Source organism: Amphiura filiformis, chromosome 2 (assembly GCF_039555335.1).
Source record: "Amphiura filiformis chromosome 2, Afil_fr2py, whole genome shotgun sequence".
In the NCBI taxonomy this organism is placed as follows: Eukaryota; Metazoa; Echinodermata; class Ophiuroidea; order Amphilepidida; family Amphiuridae; genus Amphiura; species Amphiura filiformis.
The window spans coordinates 91,559,446-91,578,391 of record NC_092629.1 but is presented as its reverse complement, the minus strand read 5'-3'; the positions used below and the strand labels follow the sequence as shown (position 1 = coordinate 91,578,391).

The window sequence follows — 18,946 nt, the reverse complement described above, 5'->3', positions numbered from 1 at the left end:
GGGTGGCATTGATCATGGAGCTGGGACGAATTTTTTTAAAGTCAATCTTTCCAGCATGGGGTGCCCCTCTTCTAGTAAAATATAGGCCTACTGGGCGAACTTACATGAAGGGGAGAGCATAGCCTACTCATGATCATGTGGACCCCTCCAGTTAAATCCCGCGAAGGAAATTCTGGAATTTGTAAAACTTTTTATCACAATGAGCTAGAAAAGAAAACTATCATCAGAGAACTTCAACTTGAGGAGTGCGACCGTCATATGCACTAATTTGAACCGGGGAAAACTTCAGGGAAAAAACTAACATGAACTTGTGGAAGGGAACAACTTGAAAAAGAGAACTGAGTTGCGGATAAAATCAAAAACTTTTGAAAAGACCTGAATAAAGACAACTTGAAAAGAATACACTGATCATATCAAAACGTTTTAGCTGTGATAGACCCTTTACAAACTGCGACTTCTTACTTATTTCCAACACTGTTTATAGGGATCACAAGGTCAAACGAGATCTGTGCATATCGTTCTGTGCAGGCTCATGTTACCAGTCTTAACCTTTTTGAAACCTCACTATACCAACCGCCTCACTGCACGTATTGTATACAGAGTGCGGAAAGACCAATGGTATCTGGTTCACGCAGAGGTGATTTGGGGCTGTTGCTGCAAAAGTTCAATACTAGTTTTTTAGTTTTTCCGCCGTTTGCGAGTGAGATACTTGACAAATCAGATTCTTTCTTATATGATTAGCTTGAAACATCCCAGGCTCCAATTGGATACCAGGAAGCAGGTATACAAATGGTGTCATGACGTTGAAATGCTTTGAGATAAATGGTCAAATTACGTAGAAAATCAGTGAAAAAGCTGAAAACGTGGATCGCAGGCAGAGAATGAATCAATATTAATGCATAGGTGAAGGTGAATAAAAATTATTTGCGAGTGAACAATATCATCTACATTATTTTCGATACGATCATAAATTGCAGGACATTCTCATGTTTGTTTTGGTGTAAAGAAGCATGATATAGGACTAATAATTTCAAAGTTATGATTTTAGTAATACAAATGTTTTGAGAAAATGTCTGATTTTTGTTGATGTCAATGGATGGTTGTAATGGAATAAAATAAGAAAATGATCAATGGCGCTTAGGGTACCGTACGTTTTGATATGTTGAACTTGAAAAGAAAGAAAGACGCCTGGAAGTTTATGAAATAAATCAAATAAAACAAACAAACAAACAAACAAACAAACAAACAACAACGCCTTGATGTGACGATTTTGCTAGATCATTGTCACCTCATGCACAAAATAGCAATGACTGAGTCCTGTGGCAATGAGTCATCCCTGGGAGTCGTTATCAACAGGGGTTATCAATTTTGTTCAGTAGCGCCCTCTTTTGACCTTTGACATTCATTACGATATGGGGGATTTCCCGTGTTATTTCCCGATGTTATTGCGAAGGTAAGTAAGGAAATTTCATGTTATTTTGGGTATAAATCAATAAAATCAAAATTTCCAGATCACCATAAGGAACTATAGTACGTGGAGATTATATTTGGGTCACAGAATGTATTGTAATATGACAAAATAAGGCGATTTATTTGGCACAAACCCTGGTCAGTCTCAGCTAGCTGTGAGTGTTGGGTGGCCATAAAAAAAATCCAGTAAGTACATACTTAGGCCATCGAGATATCATAGAAGGAGAATCCACGAACCCAGTTCCCTTTGTACTATGATGGTTATGAGTCGATACTGAGCAATCAGGTATGAATGGCGCAATATCGATTTGCTAAGCTTCTTATCTATTGAGCTTGGCCGGTTATGAACCACCGTTATCGCGACTTCTAAGCAGAATGACGTCATTTTACCCACAAAGCATTGTGGCCGTGACCATAAACAAAGGAAAACAATTTACTTCCGTAATTTTATAACGCCAATATTTCTTATGGCCAAGCTTGGCGGATCGTAAACAACATTGCCAGTCTTGGAAGACCTTTCCAAATCATTTCCACTGGTTTAAAAGTCCCGCAGACACCCGCCAGTATTTCTAATCACGATCAGAAAAAATACGTAAATTCACCGTAACTTTGGAAGGAAAAGAGGGAATTCGATCAGGTTTTCGCTAGTAAATCAACTTGAACTCGGAAACACAATGACGCAATCGAAGATCATGTGACCGATGCAAAAGGGCACTAATACCATCCATTTCCGCACGGGTCACCTGGGGGTCGGTTTAAATTACATTTTAAAATAGATGATCGATATTGTCGCATAACCATCATAAACATCAAAGGCCGTGTTTGAGGACTGTACTGATTAAATCCATTCAAGTGATGACTCGCGTTGAATAGCGTAATCGGCTTAACCCTATTGAGTGGATTAGGATTTTTCTGTGGAATCTCCTTCCATTAGTAGCTCGATGCTTAGGCATTGTCAACCGGGAATCAACTGGATGTATAGGAAGTATCAAATTAATGAATTGGCAATGGTATGACACAACACACTGAACAGAGTAGTGTCTAAAACCAATAACTGTGAAATAAAAATATCAATATAAATAGCATGACATGACAACATTACAATGACTCTCTAGATCTGCCAAGCAGCAACTTGAAGAACTCAACATGCAATTACAAGGCAAATAATTGACTCCTAGTATATAGCATGACCAATAATGAGTAGTAGTAGAAGTACAAGGCAAATCATGAAATGACTGAATTAAGGATGTAACTAGCCTGTGTTATGCACTTTCAGTTTCGCATGCAATTTGAATGGGAATTATTTTGCCTTGTCGCCACAAGTTTAGGGAGCACATTTCTTCAATATTTTGACAAGTTGACATAAAATGTTCTATTCTATATTGTTTGGCAATAATGTCTTTTGCCAATAGTATGTCCAAAGTTGTAATTTTATGTTTTTGATCGCAAATATCGGATATTTTATTCCCGATAATTCTGCACCCTTCGCAGCTAAGGGTGGAGAATTCGCAGAACTTTGACGATAAGTTTGCCTTTTTGGACACTAAAATGCATTCAATCCTTAATTTTGTTTCAACCGAGTCTTGATTAAGCACATGAGCAAGCACAATAAGGTGGGTACCAATTTTATATACCTTTAATGAAATTTTGAAGAAATTTTTTGAATATCTGACCTGCGCAAACAGTTAAGTGCGTAACTATTTTCCATAGACAGACAAAATGGCGTAAGTCAGTCCTTAGGTATGGTATGTATTGTAGGACTGGCGATGGCGAGCGAGTCTAGATGTGACTAGATTCGCTCGCCAGACCGATATATGTATACGCCATTTTGTCTGTCTATAAATAGGCCCTAATATGGGAAATACACATTTCTTCAAAATTTGGTCAACAGTATAAAATTGGTACCCATGCACCTAATTGTTCTTGCTAATTTAAGACTCAGTTGAAACAAAATTCTATGCAGTTCTAATATATAGGAGTTTGTTATCTACATCAACGATCTTCCTGATTGTGTCTCTGACTCCACAACAAGACTGTTCGCCGATGATAGCCTCATCTACCGAAACATCACATCTCCAGGGGACTCAGCTGCTCTTCAACATGACCTTGACGCTCTCCAGAAGTGGGAATCTGACTGGCTAATGAGCTTCAATGAAACAAAGTGCCAAGTATTGGGGGACTGCTCTATAATCCGAAGGTTCTGTAATCCGAAGGTTCTTTAGTCCGAAGGTTCGCTAGTCCGAACACGTGTTCATAGCATTCGTTAGTCCGAATTTTAAAAGAAATTCAAAAAACAAAAAAAAAATTGAAAAGAGGTTCTTTATTCCGACGATTCTTTATTTTCAAGGTTCTATAGTCCGAATTTTAAAAACGGTTCTCTAGTCCGAATATGAAAATAGTCTCTATAGTCCGAATTTAAAAAAGGGTTCTATAGTCCGAATATGAAAATAGTCTCTATAGTCCGAATTTTAAAAAGGGTTCTATAGTCGGAATATAGAAATAGGCTCTATAATCCGAATTCAAAAAAGGGTTCTCTAGTCCGAAATTGTAAAACGGTTCTATAGTCCGAAACGGATACCGTGTTCTTTAGTCCGAATCAGTAAAAAGGTTCTATAGTCCGAATATTTAAAACATTAACATATACTGCGCCTTCTAGCTAGATAATACTAAAGCAGAGTCTATGGCAAACGGGATATGACGCTACTGCTATTAAAAGGGTGTACACCACCAAATCACGATGTAATGACGATATAATGTAGATGGATTCCGGTAAAAACAAAAATCTTTTTAGAGATATTTTGGCCTTTCTGTGGAAAAAAGAGAGGCATGTTATAGCTTAAATAAATATTTGAGATCTACACATGAACTTGGATCGCCCAACAAGTTGCATAACACAATTTTTTAATAAAGTAGGCCCTCGGATTGAAAAATGGCCAGAAACGGTATTCAGGGTCTACCCTGAACGGGTCGAAAATGAAAAACGGATAAAATGAAGAAAATATCACCAGAATAAAGGTGAACGTTAATGTATGCTACGAAAAATATCCAGAGAAACCAACCATGTTAAACTTCAGCGGATTTATATTTAACAAGTGATGATTTGACACTGAAACAAATGATAAAAAATAAAATTCGGACTATAGAACCCGCTTACCAATTCGGACTAAAGAACACGGTATCCCTTCGGACTATAGAACCGTTTTGCAATTTCGACTATAGAACCTTTTTTAAAATTCGGACTATAGAGCCTATTTCCATATTCGGACTATAGAACCCTTTTTAAAATTCGGAACATAGAGCCTATTTTCATATTCGGACTAGAGAACCGCTTTTAAAATTCGGATTAAAGAACCTCTTTTGTTATTCGGATTAGGGAACCTTTTTTGAAATTCGGACTATAGAACCTTCGAAATAAAGAACCGTCGGAATAAAGAACCTTCGTAATGAAGAACCGTCGGATTAAAGAACCTTCGGACTAAAGAACCGTCGGACTAAAGAACCTTCGGACTATAGAGCTTCCACCAAGTATTGCAGGTGACCAACAAACGCAAGCCCACTCCAGCGTCCTATTCCATCCATGGCCAGTATTGGCCACACACTGGAGACTGTCAACTCAGCTAAGTATCTGGGCGTCCATCTTGATTCCAGACTGAGTTTTAACACTCATGTAGACACCGTCACCAAGAAGGCAAATTCTACCAAGGCTTTGCTGTCACGCAACATCAGCCACTGCAGTCAGAAAGTTAAGGAAGCAGCCTACACAACCTTCATCAGACCCACTGTGGAGTATGCAGCATCAGCTTGGGATACCCACACACAGCGGAATACAAAGAAGCTCGAACAGGTGCAACGAAATTCTGCCCGCTTTGTCACAGGAATCTACGACAGAAGAAGTAGCGTCACCTCAATGCTCCGCAACCTGAACTGGACATCTCTCCAGGACCGACGCCTTTGCAGTCGCCTACTGATGATGTACAAGATCAGATTTGACCTGGTTGATATCACATGGAACCAATACCTCATCCATCATTGTTCATCTACCAGAGGCCATTCATCCAGGTTCATGCAACCCCACACCAACTCTTCAGTGTTTGCTAATTCATTCTTCCCACACACCATCCGGGATTGGAACAAGCTCCCAGTGGATCCAGCAAACTACCAATCTCTCGACAGCTTTAAGACCATGTTGAGGATTCTCCACTGAAGTAGTCTCATCACCAGCCTAGTTTTTACTCGCACATCTGTATATATTTTGCACCTGTCTTCAGTTTCATGCTACGTTTATTGTTCCGCCCATGCACACCACACAGTGCGCCTGTTCTCACTCATGTGAGCATTGCACTTTTAAGGAAGGAAGGAAGGAGGACATAAAGTCATAATTATGAATTATGACTTTATGTCGTACTTTGGTCTGTTGACCTTATAAAGTCTTGATGCAAGCCTGTATCCACCCGGGGCCACATGCTGTATGTTATGCGTGCAGATATTTGATTTTATTGCCTGTATAAAGCAGCAGGGACTTGAGAAAATTAGCTGAGTGGCCATAGTATAATTGAGACCGTCTTGAACAAGACTATGTTGACCTACAAACACAACAAATTTGGCTGATTTCATTTAGGTGCAAGATGGGACATGTGTAAATTAAAACAAATATGCACAAAAATCAGGTTTGAAAAAAATTAACCAATTTCATATTAATTATTATACTTTGTAAGCTTGTACATTATGGCTTTAACCATGAACATCCCAAGTGGGACCTTTGTACTAAAAATGCAGTGTTCAACCCCAGCAAGTCTACATGACTTCGGGATGATTTGAAGTGACTTCTGCTTAGTGAGGTGAGTCTGGAATTTATTCCAAGCTATTGATGTGACCCACCCCAAATTTAATTATTCAAAAAAACATAAGCCAGTCAAGGATAGTGGCCCCACCTGTCACTCCTCAAATCTAGTGTGATGTAACAAACCCCTCAAGCAGCCTTGCTCAGACCACTCCCAGAGCTCTCAAATTCCCCTCTAAATCCCCTTCTCCTTGATCATTTGGTCACTAATGACCATATAATGCCATATACATGTAGGGCTTAGATGATTGCACAAGAGATTCCACATGGTCAGTCTTGATCCTGGTATGAAACATGTAAGCATCTATTCTTGATCTTGTCTCAAACCTATAGTAACATCTAATAATATTAATAAATGAATACAAGTTAATATATCTGTCTTTGCATATTTATATATTCTTGAGCCAACACATTAGTATTCCGCAGAACACAACACTATTATGTGAAATGAGACACATGTTATTAGCAGCTGACAAGTGCATCATTTTGCTATGGATAGACTTTGCCACCAAGTATGGGGATTCAACATCAGTAATTGTATGTTTTCAGCAAGTTAGTATAGTATTGGCAATTCAACTCAATTTTCAAAATTTCTGACTGTGGCCTGAGTGGATCAAATTGGGTCACATATATACATGTATAGGAGACCCACGTAATTGATTCTAGTCTAGAAAATTCCAAAGCCTAGTGGTCAGCAACTTTTTAACACAAATGCACAGATCTTTACACTACTTTCCCAGGGTTTGGTGCTTGAAAATTACATTATATTCATAATAATCTTTACACAATCAGTAATTTCACCTGCATATTCACTCAGCCAAGCATGCAAGACCTCTGGCGATCACAAAAACTTTGGCTGACTACCAGCTATGTTTTTGTCCATGTAATACGGTAGTCGGCAATCGGAGCTTACATAAACCTGGCGCATATCACTATGATATCAGGATTTAAAGCTCAGTTTAAGTTTACGGTAAAATCAGTCATACACTGTACCTAGAATGGATAAAATATAAGTCAAATTGGGAAAAAAAATTCCTGGTATGATTTGTTGTGTTCCTGGGTACCCTATGACTAGATGTAATACGGATGGGTATGAAGACAAGCAAGCAATTTTTTTCTTTATCTAATTTAATTACCATAAAATATTTCTTTTCTTCTTCTCTCGCAGTTGAATCTCGCTCGCTCGCTATTCGTGGAATCACCACAATGAGTGACATAATAAGATACCCTCACCAGACTGACCCTACACAGCCTATCCCCTCAGACTGGCCCCCTCAGTACGCAAGCAGTGAACTCTATTCCGCTACTCCAGAGAACTCTACAGAGGGCGCTAGATATGTACGAGATCTTCACATCAAATTGGAGAATGTGCTGAAGGGAGGTGATGGAGGAGGAAGTGCAGGAGGCACAGGAGGTGCGGGAGTAGATCACAAGATACAGGAGATCGTACAGGAGATGCTACGGGTTGATGTGGCTATGCAGGAGAAATACGGGAAACTTGGGTTGGCAGATTTACTCAAGAAGAATAAACACATCAAGGTAAGGTGTATTTGGCTATTCCAATTGAAATGCATACACCCTCTGTGGAAGACATGACCTTTAATATTCCACACAGGGGGTATAGATTTCAAATGGAGTCACCCATTCAGGAAACCCCATTTGAAATCCATTCACCCTCTGTGGAAGACATGATGACCTTAATCTTCCACACAGGGAGTGTAGATTTCAAATGGAGTCACCCAATCAGGTAACCCTATTTGAAATCCATACACCCTCTATGGAAGACATGACCTTAATCTCTCACAATTTATCAAAATAATAATTAGCTGACTAAGAATGAGAATAAACGATAGGAATTTTTGTTTTTACTATCCTCTACGTATGATAGACACCAGACAGGCCTAATATTTTTATCATAGTGTGCTGGCATCCACTACTCAAAATATTGGACCTGCCTGTCGTCTATCACACATTCTTATTCAATGGGTGCGTCTTGTAAAGAATTCACATAATTTGATTGGCTTTTCGGTGTATAATATCTCACAATAGTTGATAGTGATATTAGTCAGGGCGCACCGCCACGCCACGCAACGGCGTGCACGCTTGTTGCTCCTCAATGATCGTAGCGATAATGTGTTCGCGTAATACACGTCTGAGAGAACTAAGAACGCGATTCGGCGGATTAGATGTTTGTAATGGTTTCGTTCATTTAAAACAACGGGGATGTCCTCACAAAAGTAACTTTTTTTTGTTGAAAAAGGGCAGTTTTTCTCGCAAAAATTACATTAAAACTGAATAAGAATGAGAATAAATGATAGGATTTTGTCTTTTGCCTATCCAATATTGTGTCATAATGGATGGGATTATCAATATTTTGAAGTACCGGCTGCGCCGGCATCCACTACTCAAAATATTGGCCAGCCCATCCATTATGACACAATATTGGATAGGCAAAAGACAAAATCCTATCATTTATTCTCTAAGTAGAGGATAGTAAAAACAGAAACTCCTATCATTCATTCTCTAATTGGTAGATAGGGTAATGTCTGCTGCAAGCTTCTGACAGTTCCCATATTGCGCTAATCCATTTGAAATTCATACACCCCCTATATGGAAAACATGACCTTAATTTCAAAATAAACAAGGTTATTTGAATGGGTGACCCCATTTGACATCTACACCCCTTCCATAGGGGTGCATGGATTTCAACTGGAATAGCATAATAAGTTAATAATTTATGACAGAATTATTATCAAAGTCTAAAGTCTACATTAGTTTCAGTCAATGAACAGAAAATTGTTATATTGTGAAAATCATGCAAACATTTCATTTTGCAATGCCTTATTTGTCAACCCTATCAATTCAGAGTTCAATGGTTATTAAATTGACCAGGGTTGTCACTAGACTGAATTTAGTGCCGGCTAAATTTCCATGATATTTGTCCAAAATACTCTCATGCGTCACTTTCCAGCTGTTTTTTAGGGTAAAAAGTACAATTTCTCTACTTTAGTGCTGGTTGGCAAGTCCTCATATTCCCTTGAGTGCCGGTTGGTCTGCCTGAGTGCTGGTTACTACCGACCGGCACCGACCAGTGTAGTGACAACCCTGAAATTGACCCAAATATGTGATGTGATCAAGCAAAATCAGTTGCAAGTCAGAAATATTGATTTTAAGATAAAGCCAAACAAAGGAAATAAGTTTTGTATTGTTTTGAAAACTCCTTTTCTACTCATAAAAAGTCCTGAACATTAATGGGGGTTGCTCCCCTTGCCCCTCGCTATACAAATGCCACGGACTACAGTTAATTGATATACAATTAATGCATCAGTACATAATCACTGGATTGTTCATAAGATAATAATAATATAGTGTTGTTCAGACATGCAAGAACTGTACACATAGTTTATAGTGTGTGATCATTGAACTGTACAAGTGTACATGCCCTAGAAGTGAGTTCATGTAAAGTACAATGAGATATATATTGCTTTATGTGTATTGTATGCATACAAAGTAGTCACATACATGTGATCAAAACATATCACAAACATCCATGGTTAAAAAACAATAATAAAACAAAATAACTTCCAGATATTGTTTTATACCATACAGCGTGTCCCATAAAAAAATACTGGGTGAATGAATTTGGACGTGAGTCAAGAAATAAACATCAGAATCCAAAAATATAAAAATCAGTGTGTAGCCCATCTTATTCTGCATCGTATATATGCTAATTTTACAGGAATCGGTTGAATGATTGCGAAGAAATAAGCGATTACATAACGCATGCATCAATTCACTTCATTCCAAGTTTGAAAGAAAGATCATTCAATACAACGCACACTTAGTGGTTGACTGTCAATGGGCATTATTTTGTTCGGTGAATCCTTTTTGTTCTTTTTAAACAATCTTTTTCTTGCAGAACATTTAATTAGGTTTTTGTTCAAATTTGAAAACCTGCACGATATTGAAAATGAAAGCTTGCATGTAAGATGATGCTCGGTACTTGAAAATATCCTTTTTCTTTAATGTTGATATAAATGATGCATAAAAAAATATTGCAAGAATTCCAGCTGGCTTAAAAAAATTCTCACACACATTAATATTATTGGAATATTTACAAGAAATTTTAATGCAAAGTATAAATCTTTTAAATCAACATTAATATATTGCATCATAGTATCAAAAATCACATGTACTGTAAAGCTGTAAGCACTTAGTCATTGTCATTTTGGCTCAAATGTTCTTTGGAAAGTTAAAATATAACACATTTGCACAACCTAAAGAATTAAAGTTGAAAAGCTTCCAATTGCAGAAATCAAAGATTTCTCGGACAAACTGTTATTCATCTTCAGTGAAAGCATGTTGATTGTTGAAAGTATAGTCTTAAAGATAAGGAACTTTTTGGTATATTTACAATCCTTGTATTCTATATTTTTGTAGATCCTGTTGGGGCAAACACATAAATTTTAGCTTAATTTTAGCTGGCTACAGTATAAGTTTTGTTAGAAAGTAATAAAATAAAAGATTACAGAGATCTCCATAGTTAGACCCAGTCTACTACTCTACAGAGATCTCCATAGTTAGACCCAGTCTACTACTCTACTTTCTTGTTTTGTGCACTGGTAACATTTGTGACCTGTTAATATAGTGAAAGGTACCTTTAGGCGACAAAAAAAGAGAACCCTGTTTTACGGGTCGAACTGACCAAAATTTTGCATTTTGGGAGATTTTTTTTAATTTGCTGAAATCATGTAAAATCAGCCATTTTTTGGCAAATTGTATTGATTTTGACTTATAAATGTTCGAAAAAAATTCAGAATATTTTCTCAAAAAATCTTCACAGGTTTTGCCAGGTTAAGCTTTTGATGATATTTTGGGGTTATTTTAGCTTCCAAGACAAAAAAAAAATCCTGACTGATAGACCCACCTGTACAATGTAAAGCAGCTTTTTCAGTGCCTAACCATATTTTCATAAGCAGTGTGGATCTGATAATATTGGAATCTGTTATTTTTTAACATTTGCTTTAAAAAGTTTTTTTTTCAGAGTTTTGGTTAGCAGTGACGTATCTTGCGACACCATTACGGCGTCTTGCCCGCCATCTGCCCGCCATCTATAATGATCTGCTGATACTTTACAACCCATCGGGTGGTCAGGTGACCGGAGGATTGTGAACATTACTACTTTGAATGAAGACGCCGTGATGGTGTCGCAAGCTACGTCACTGCTAACCAAGACTCTGAAAAAGGTAACTTTTTAAGCAAGCATATTTTCCTTATTTTGTCCAATCTATGCAGGGTAAAGATGGACTACCGATCCTATCTGCAGCATTGGGTATTCTGGAGAAATACGGACGAAATTTACTGAAATCCAACAGACCATCACAGTGGAAGACTATCAGCTTCTCTAATGCAGTGTTCCGAACTAGAGTGGGTATAATTAAGGTACGTAATTTACTGAAATCCAACAGACCATCACAGTGGAAGACTATCAGCTTCTCTAATGCTGTGTTCCGAACTAGAGTTGGTATAATTAAGGTACGTAATTTACTGAAATCCAACAGACCATCACAGTGGAAGACTATCAGCTTCTCTAATGCAGTGTTCAGAACTAGAGTGGGTATAATTAAGGTATGTAATTTACTGAAATCCAACAGACCATCACAGTGGAAGACTATCAGCTTCTCTAATGCTGTGTACAGAACTAGAGTTGGTATAATTAAGGTATGTAATTTACTGAAATCCAACAGACCATCACAGTGGAAGACTATCAGCTTCTCTTATGCAGTGTTCCGAACTAGAGTGGGTATAATTAAGGTACGTAATTTACTGAAATCCAACAGACCATCACAGTGGAAGACTATCAGCTTCTCTAATGCAGTGTTCCGCACTAGAGTGGGTATAATTAAGGTACGTAATTTACTGAAATCCAACAGACCATCACAGTGGAAGACTATCAGCTTCTCTAATGCAGTGTTCAGAACTAGAGTGGGTATAATTAAGGTATGTAATTTACTGAAATCCAACAGACCATCACAGTGGAAGACTATCAGCTTCTCTAATGCAGTGTTCCGCACTAGAGTGGGTATAATTAAGGTACGTAATTTACTGAAATCCAACAGACCATCACAGTGGAAGACTATCAGCTTCTCTAATGCAGTGTTCAGAACTAGAGTGGGTATAATTAAGGTATGTAATTTACTGAAATCCAACAGACCATCACAGTGGAAGACTATCAGCTTCTCTAATGCTGTGTTCAACTAGAGTGGGTATAATTAAGGTACGTAATTTACTGAAATCCAACAGACCATCACAGTGGAAGACTATCAGCTTCTCTAATGCTGTGTTCCGAACTAGAGTTGGTATAATTAAGGTACGTAATTTACTGAAATCCAACAGACCATCACAGTGGAAGACTATCAGCTTCTCTAATGCAGTGTTCCGCACTAGAGTGGGTATAATTAAGGTATGTAATTTACTGAAATCCAACAGACCATCACAGTGGAAGACTATCAGCTTCTCTAATGCAGTGTTCCGAACTAGAGTGGGTATAATTAAGGTACGTAATTTACTGAAATCCAACAGACCATCACAGTGGAAGACTATCAGCTTCTCTAATGCAGTGTTCAGAACTAGAGTGGGTATAATTAAGGTATGTAATTTACTGAAATCCAACAGACCATCACAGTGGAAGACTATCAGCTTCTCTAATGCAGTGTTCAGAACTAGAGTTGGTATAATTAAGGTACGTAATTTACTGAAATCCAACAGACCATCACAGTGGAAGACTATCAGCTTCTCTAATGCAGTGTTCAGAACTAGAGTTGGTATAATTAAGGTACGTAATTTACTGAAATCCAACAGACCATCACAGTGGAAGACTATCAGCTTCTCTAATGCAGTGTTCAGAACTAGAGTGGGTATAATTAAGGTATGTAATTTACTGAAATCCAACAGACCATCACAGTGGAAGACTATCAGCTTCTCTAATGCAGTGTTCAGAACTAGAGTTGGTATAATTAAGGTACGTAATTTACTGAAATCCAACAGACCATCACAGTGGAAGACTATCAGCTTCTCTAATGCAGTGTTCCGAACTAGAGTGGGTATAATTAAGGTATGTAATTTACTGAAATCCAACAGACCATCACAGTGGAAGACTATCAGCTTCTCTAATGCTGTGTTCCGAACTAGAGTTGGTATAATTAAGGTATGTAATTTACTGAAATCCAACAGACCATCACAGTGGAAGACTATCAGCTTCTCTAATGCAGTGTTCCGCACTAGAGTGGGTATAATTAAGGTACGTAATTTACTGAAATCCAACAGACCATCACAGTGGAAGACTATCAGCTTCTCTAATGCAGTGTTCAGAACTAGAGTGGGTATAATTAAGGTACGTAATTTACTGAAATCCAACAGACCATCACAGTGGAAGACTATCAGCTTCTCTAATGCAGTGTTCCGCACTAGAGTGGGTATAATTAAGGTACGTAATTTACTGAAATCCAACAGACCATCACAGTGGAAGACTATCAGCTTCTCTAATGCAGTGTTCAGAACTAGAGTGGGTATAATTAAGGTATGTAATTTACTGAAATCCAACAGACCATCACAGTGGAAGACTATCAGCTTCTCTAATGCTGTGTTCCGAACTAGAGTTGGTATAATTAAGGTATGTAATTTACTGAAATCCAACAGACCATCACAGTGGAAGACTATCAGCTTCTCTAATGCTGTGTTCCGAACTAGAGTTGGTATAATTAAGGTATGTAATTTACTGAAATCCAACAGACCATCACAGTGGAAGACTATCAGCTTCTCTTATGCAGTGTTCGAACTAGAGTGGGTATAATTAAGGTATGTAAATACATACACCCATCGAATGTGTGTCATCGGCCTGGTGGTCATCGGCCCTCAGACACACACACACACAGGCATAGAGTTCTGCAGCAGCATGTTTTGTTGACATTAAAGTACTGTTTACTTCATTTGACAGTAACTAGTCCATAAATTTGACAACTCAAATACAAAGGATATCAGTTGGCAATCTTAATGTTATGCAATCAAGTTAACAACACTGTCAGTCTTACAATGAGCAGAAAGTCACTGAGTCACGCAATTCAAGTACCAATATTGATTACTTCAAGTGGCCTGCTGCAATCAACCAGAAATGACCTGTATGATTTTCATGTTATTTTGTATGAAAATGAGCAAATAGAATTCAATGTCTTGTCAATTTGGAGTTATTAAGGGCAACTAAAACTGATATTAGGTAAGTTTTATCTGTTTGGAATCTGCATTGCCTGTTCTGAAGTAATTAATGCAATGTAAACAAACCCATCTATGGCTGATGTGGACATTGTGTAGTGCTTTTCAGTACCCTGTTTTCCATGGGTGACTGTAGGAACCCATGGATTCGATCCATGTAGTAAATACAGTGGTGTAGCCAGGGCCGGTGGGGGGGGGGGGGGGGAGGGGCATCAACACATATGTTTTTAAATGATTGGTATTGGTAATAGCAAATACACAGTGTACTAGCTGGAACAGTCCTGATGAATTTATTCAAGAGCGAACTATACAAGAAAAACTAAACCAAATTGTACGCAATTTTTTGACTTTGGGTCATTGGGTCAAAGCCCCAAGACAAGATCAATTATTGGTCCATAATATGACCAGAATGGACCTCCAGAGGCCTTTGAACCTAGTTCGAACAGGGTTTATAATAACAATTGTCCTTCCCATTTCATGTATGCATATGTATGGCATGCTGATTACTTTCATATCTGTGGAATTTTTGATAATCATTCCACTTGCCTATCACATGTACTTCTGGGAGACCTCGTGGATACTTTTTCTGGGATACAAAATCTCCCAGAAACCTGTTAACCCACTGAACGCTACTGTTTATCTAACAACATTTCTGATTGGTTGATAAATTGAAATGCTCATTTCATTTGCTTTAAACTATTTATGGTCAAATGTGCATTTGCAGATGATCTTATTAATAATAATACCCTCCTTAATTGGTTCAAAATTGGACATGATATTCGTTTTGGCCAATCGGCAGGTAGTTCTCGTGGGGTTAAGTGCAAACAGTTCCATCTGGAGACTTCCTTTGCAGGATACTTTTTCCTCCAAAACCATATTATTTGTTGGAGACTAATTCTGGGATTCTGTTTTGGAATGTACTCAAATTTCCTCCAGTTGTGAGACCAACAGGAGCTCTCCCTCACAGTGAATGGGCATAGTAATCCAGAAACGTCTCGCCAATGGGAGACTTTGGGATGCTTCCCAAGATGGGTGGAAAAGGTTGCTGGAGGTCTCCAGGATATCTCATGAAACCTGCATGCTTTATGGGGTGGCTTAAAGGGGCATTTGATGATCCACAGACTCATCACCGGCACTCCCTTTTATCAAAAAGTTTTTGAGATTTTTATGCCACTGGAAAGCTCTGGCTACATAGAGTTTATATACAAATATTTTCTTGCAGATTAATTCGTTTAGCAAAAATATTGTCAAATTTGAATTATGTTCTGGTTAACCAGAATGAATTTGCAACACAGTGACCTATATGGAGCAGTGTAATACACATAATCATGCATAACTCACAAATGCAAAATCGGAATCAACTGAAATTTTGGAAATAAGCTTTTTCTAATGGATACTGAGAAATGTCATAAAAAGAAGATGCTAATAGGATCACAAAATACTCTTTATAGAAGGGCGATATGCTTCCCTCCACCCAAATGTAACAAGTATTTTGATACCTTTTCATTTCAGGGAGCTAGAGATGTCCTTAATCTCCTCGGCTACACTGAAGTTGTCGAAGATGGCGTCTGTTTTCCAGAAGACATGCAGGCTCCAAATACCAACACCGTTGCCGTGGTGACAGCTGATCTCATACTGGCTAAACTTGAAATCGAAGCATTTTTGAAAAAGACACACCCAAATCGGGATCGAGTCACTGAATGTTTGGAAGGAACTATCGCTGCGATTCGGTATCCTCCATCGGGTGTAAATGATCCCGAGGGCGGTACAGTGTATGTCAGACGAACATCGCAACCAAGCTTAAATAGCAATAATAGGGCCATAGAACCAGCGTCGGAGGAACAAGTAAGCCGTCCTGCGATTCCTGTGGCACAGTCTAGCAGGCCTGCAATTTCTGTGGCGCAGTCTAGCTATCAACCTACACAGTCTTCCAGTGGTTCTTCAAAACCTCCATTTGCACCGAAACCAGCATGGGTGCAGAATTCTGCAGCTAGTGGTGGGAGGCCATCAACAAGTGAGGTGCCTTCTACTGAAACAAGTAATGGTAAGTGATATACAGAGGGAAGGAGAGGGGGTACTTGATCTTGGTTTGGGTAGGGATAAATGTAATGGTAAGTGATATACAGAGGGAAGGAGAGGGGGTACTTGATCTTGGTTTGGGTAGGGATAAATGTAATGGTAAGTGATATACAGAGGGGACGGAGAGGGGGGGTACTTGATCTTGGGTTGGGTAGGGATAAATGTAATGGTAAGTGACATACAGAGGGAAGGAGAGGGGGTACTTGATCTTGGTTTGGGTAGGGATAAATGTAATGGTAAGTGATATACAGAGGGAAGGAGAGGGGTACTTGATCTTGGGTTGGGTAGGGATAAATGTAATGGTAAGTGATATACAGAGGGAAGGAGAGGGGGTACTTGATCTTGGTTTGGGTAGGGATAAATGTAATGGTAAGTGATATACAGAGGGAAGGAGAGGGGGTACTTGATCTTGGGTTGGGTAGGGATAAATGTAATGGTAAGTGATATACAGAGGGAAGGAGAGGGGGTACTTGATCTTGGGTTGGGTAGGGATAAATGTAATGGTAAGTGATATACAGAGGGACGGAGAGGGGTACTTGATCTTGGGTTGGGTAGGGATAAATGTAATGGTAAGTGATATACAGAGGGAAGGAGAGGGGGTACTTGATCTTGGTTTGGGTAGGGATAAATGTAATGGTAAGTGATATACAGAGGGGACGGAGAGGGGGTACTTGATCTTGGGTTGGGTAGGGATAAATGTAATGGTAAGTGATATACAGAGGGAAGGAGAGGGGGTACTTGATCTTGGGTTGGGTAGGGATAAATGTAATGGTAAGTGATATACAGAGGGGACGGAGAGGGGGTACTTGATCTTGGGTTGGGTAGGGATAAATGTAATGGTAAGTGATATACAGAGGGAAGGAGAGGGGTACTTGATCTTGGGTTGGGTAGGGATAAATGTAATGGTAAGTGATATACAGAGGGTTGGGGTTGGGTAGGGATAAATGTAATGGTAAGTGATATACAGAGGGAAGGAGAGGGGGTACTTGATCTTGGGTTGGGTAGGGATAAATGTGATGGTAAGTGATATACAGAGGGGACGGAGAGGGGGTACTTGATCTTGGGTTGGGTAGGGATAAATGTGCGACTGGGATTCCACAAATGTACCCAAATATTTTTGTTAATTATTTTATTTTGCTTCAAAATTATGATAAATTTGCCAGATTTTCACTAATTTTACTTAAAAAACAAGAATCTGCACTTTTTTTTGTAGATTTTTGGAGAAAAATATGAAAAATAAACATCCAATTTCTAATTATTGTTAGTTACCAGTTTTCTATAAAATTGCAACTTAAATTTATACCAAGAAGCCTGAATTTAATTAACCAATCAGAGGCACTGTAAGAAAGGCAATAGTGCCCATGGGGTTAAAAGCAACAGATAGAGTTAAGACATATTTATTTTAAATTTTAACATTTTTTAAAATTTCAGATCACCTTGTTTGTTCCATGTGTGGTCAAGACTCAGCCACCAAATCTTGCAACAGTTGTCCCGATCGTTTCCGTTGCGAACAATGCGACACCAAATGGCATGGTCACCCAAACCGCGCATATCACACTCGCCAAGATGTATACCCCACCATCAAAGCGCCCTCAATGCCATTGGGAGCACCGGAAGAGACAAGATCCTCATCACCACCAAAAATGTGCTCTGTGTGTGGCGGTCAACGTGCGACTCAGTACTGCCAGCAGTGTGACGCAGTGTCATGTGATGTGTGTGCGACTAAGATGCATCAGCATCCAAAGCGTAAGACACACAAGTTGCAGCCCTTACCAGGTATGTTAAAGACCTATTTTAATTTGTTACAAAGAGGGCCTATATCGTGTATGGAATCAATCAGTGATGTGGTTAGAATAGTCAGTACCTGGGAGTCAGTAGGGCTAAAGGGAATTGTAGCTTATAATTGCTAAAAGATATAAAAGCTATAGTTTGATTGGTTACTTTGTCTTTGAATGACAGTCCGTCATATATCTGTTGGTTATTTGATGACTATCATTTGAAGACTTGAGTTTGAATGTAACAGTTTCAGATAATAGCTAGGGATTACTGTGGCAGAGGTTATCTTTTGAGTCTTTTCATGACCACTGAAGCATAGTCAAGAGAACTGGCACAAATTGAAAGACTTTTACCATTGTCCACTGTGAACCATGTCTTATGCGGCATCATTATACAAATACCTAAATTAAATTGTCGCACTTTCTTACGTCTTACGTCTTACATTTTACGTCTATCCTTGTCGGTAGGAATCTTCATCAGAAGTAACATCACCAACTTTGATAAGCGTGCTTG

At 38.7% G+C, this 18,946-nt stretch overlaps 1 protein-coding gene across 1 annotated transcript in view; it reads left to right on the top strand.

Annotated features, from left to right (window-relative positions):
* The first annotated feature begins 1,411 nt into the window (after positions 1 to 1,411).
* LOC140144752 (uncharacterized) overlaps positions 1,412 to 18,946 on the top strand; it is a 40,690-nt gene continuing 23,155 nt past the window's right edge. Inside the window, exons 1-6 of the mRNA XM_072166561.1 lie at positions 1,412 to 1,453; positions 7,479 to 7,849; positions 11,606 to 12,485; positions 12,523 to 13,424; positions 16,091 to 16,622; positions 18,089 to 18,433. Of these exons, the coding sequence (XP_072022662.1) occupies positions 7,517 to 7,849; positions 11,606 to 12,485; positions 12,523 to 13,424; positions 16,091 to 16,622; positions 18,089 to 18,433 (2,992 nt within the window). The 5' untranslated portion in view covers positions 1,412 to 1,453; positions 7,479 to 7,516. The remainder of the gene's footprint in view (positions 1,454 to 7,478; positions 7,850 to 11,605; positions 12,486 to 12,522; positions 13,425 to 16,090; positions 16,623 to 18,088; positions 18,434 to 18,946) is intronic.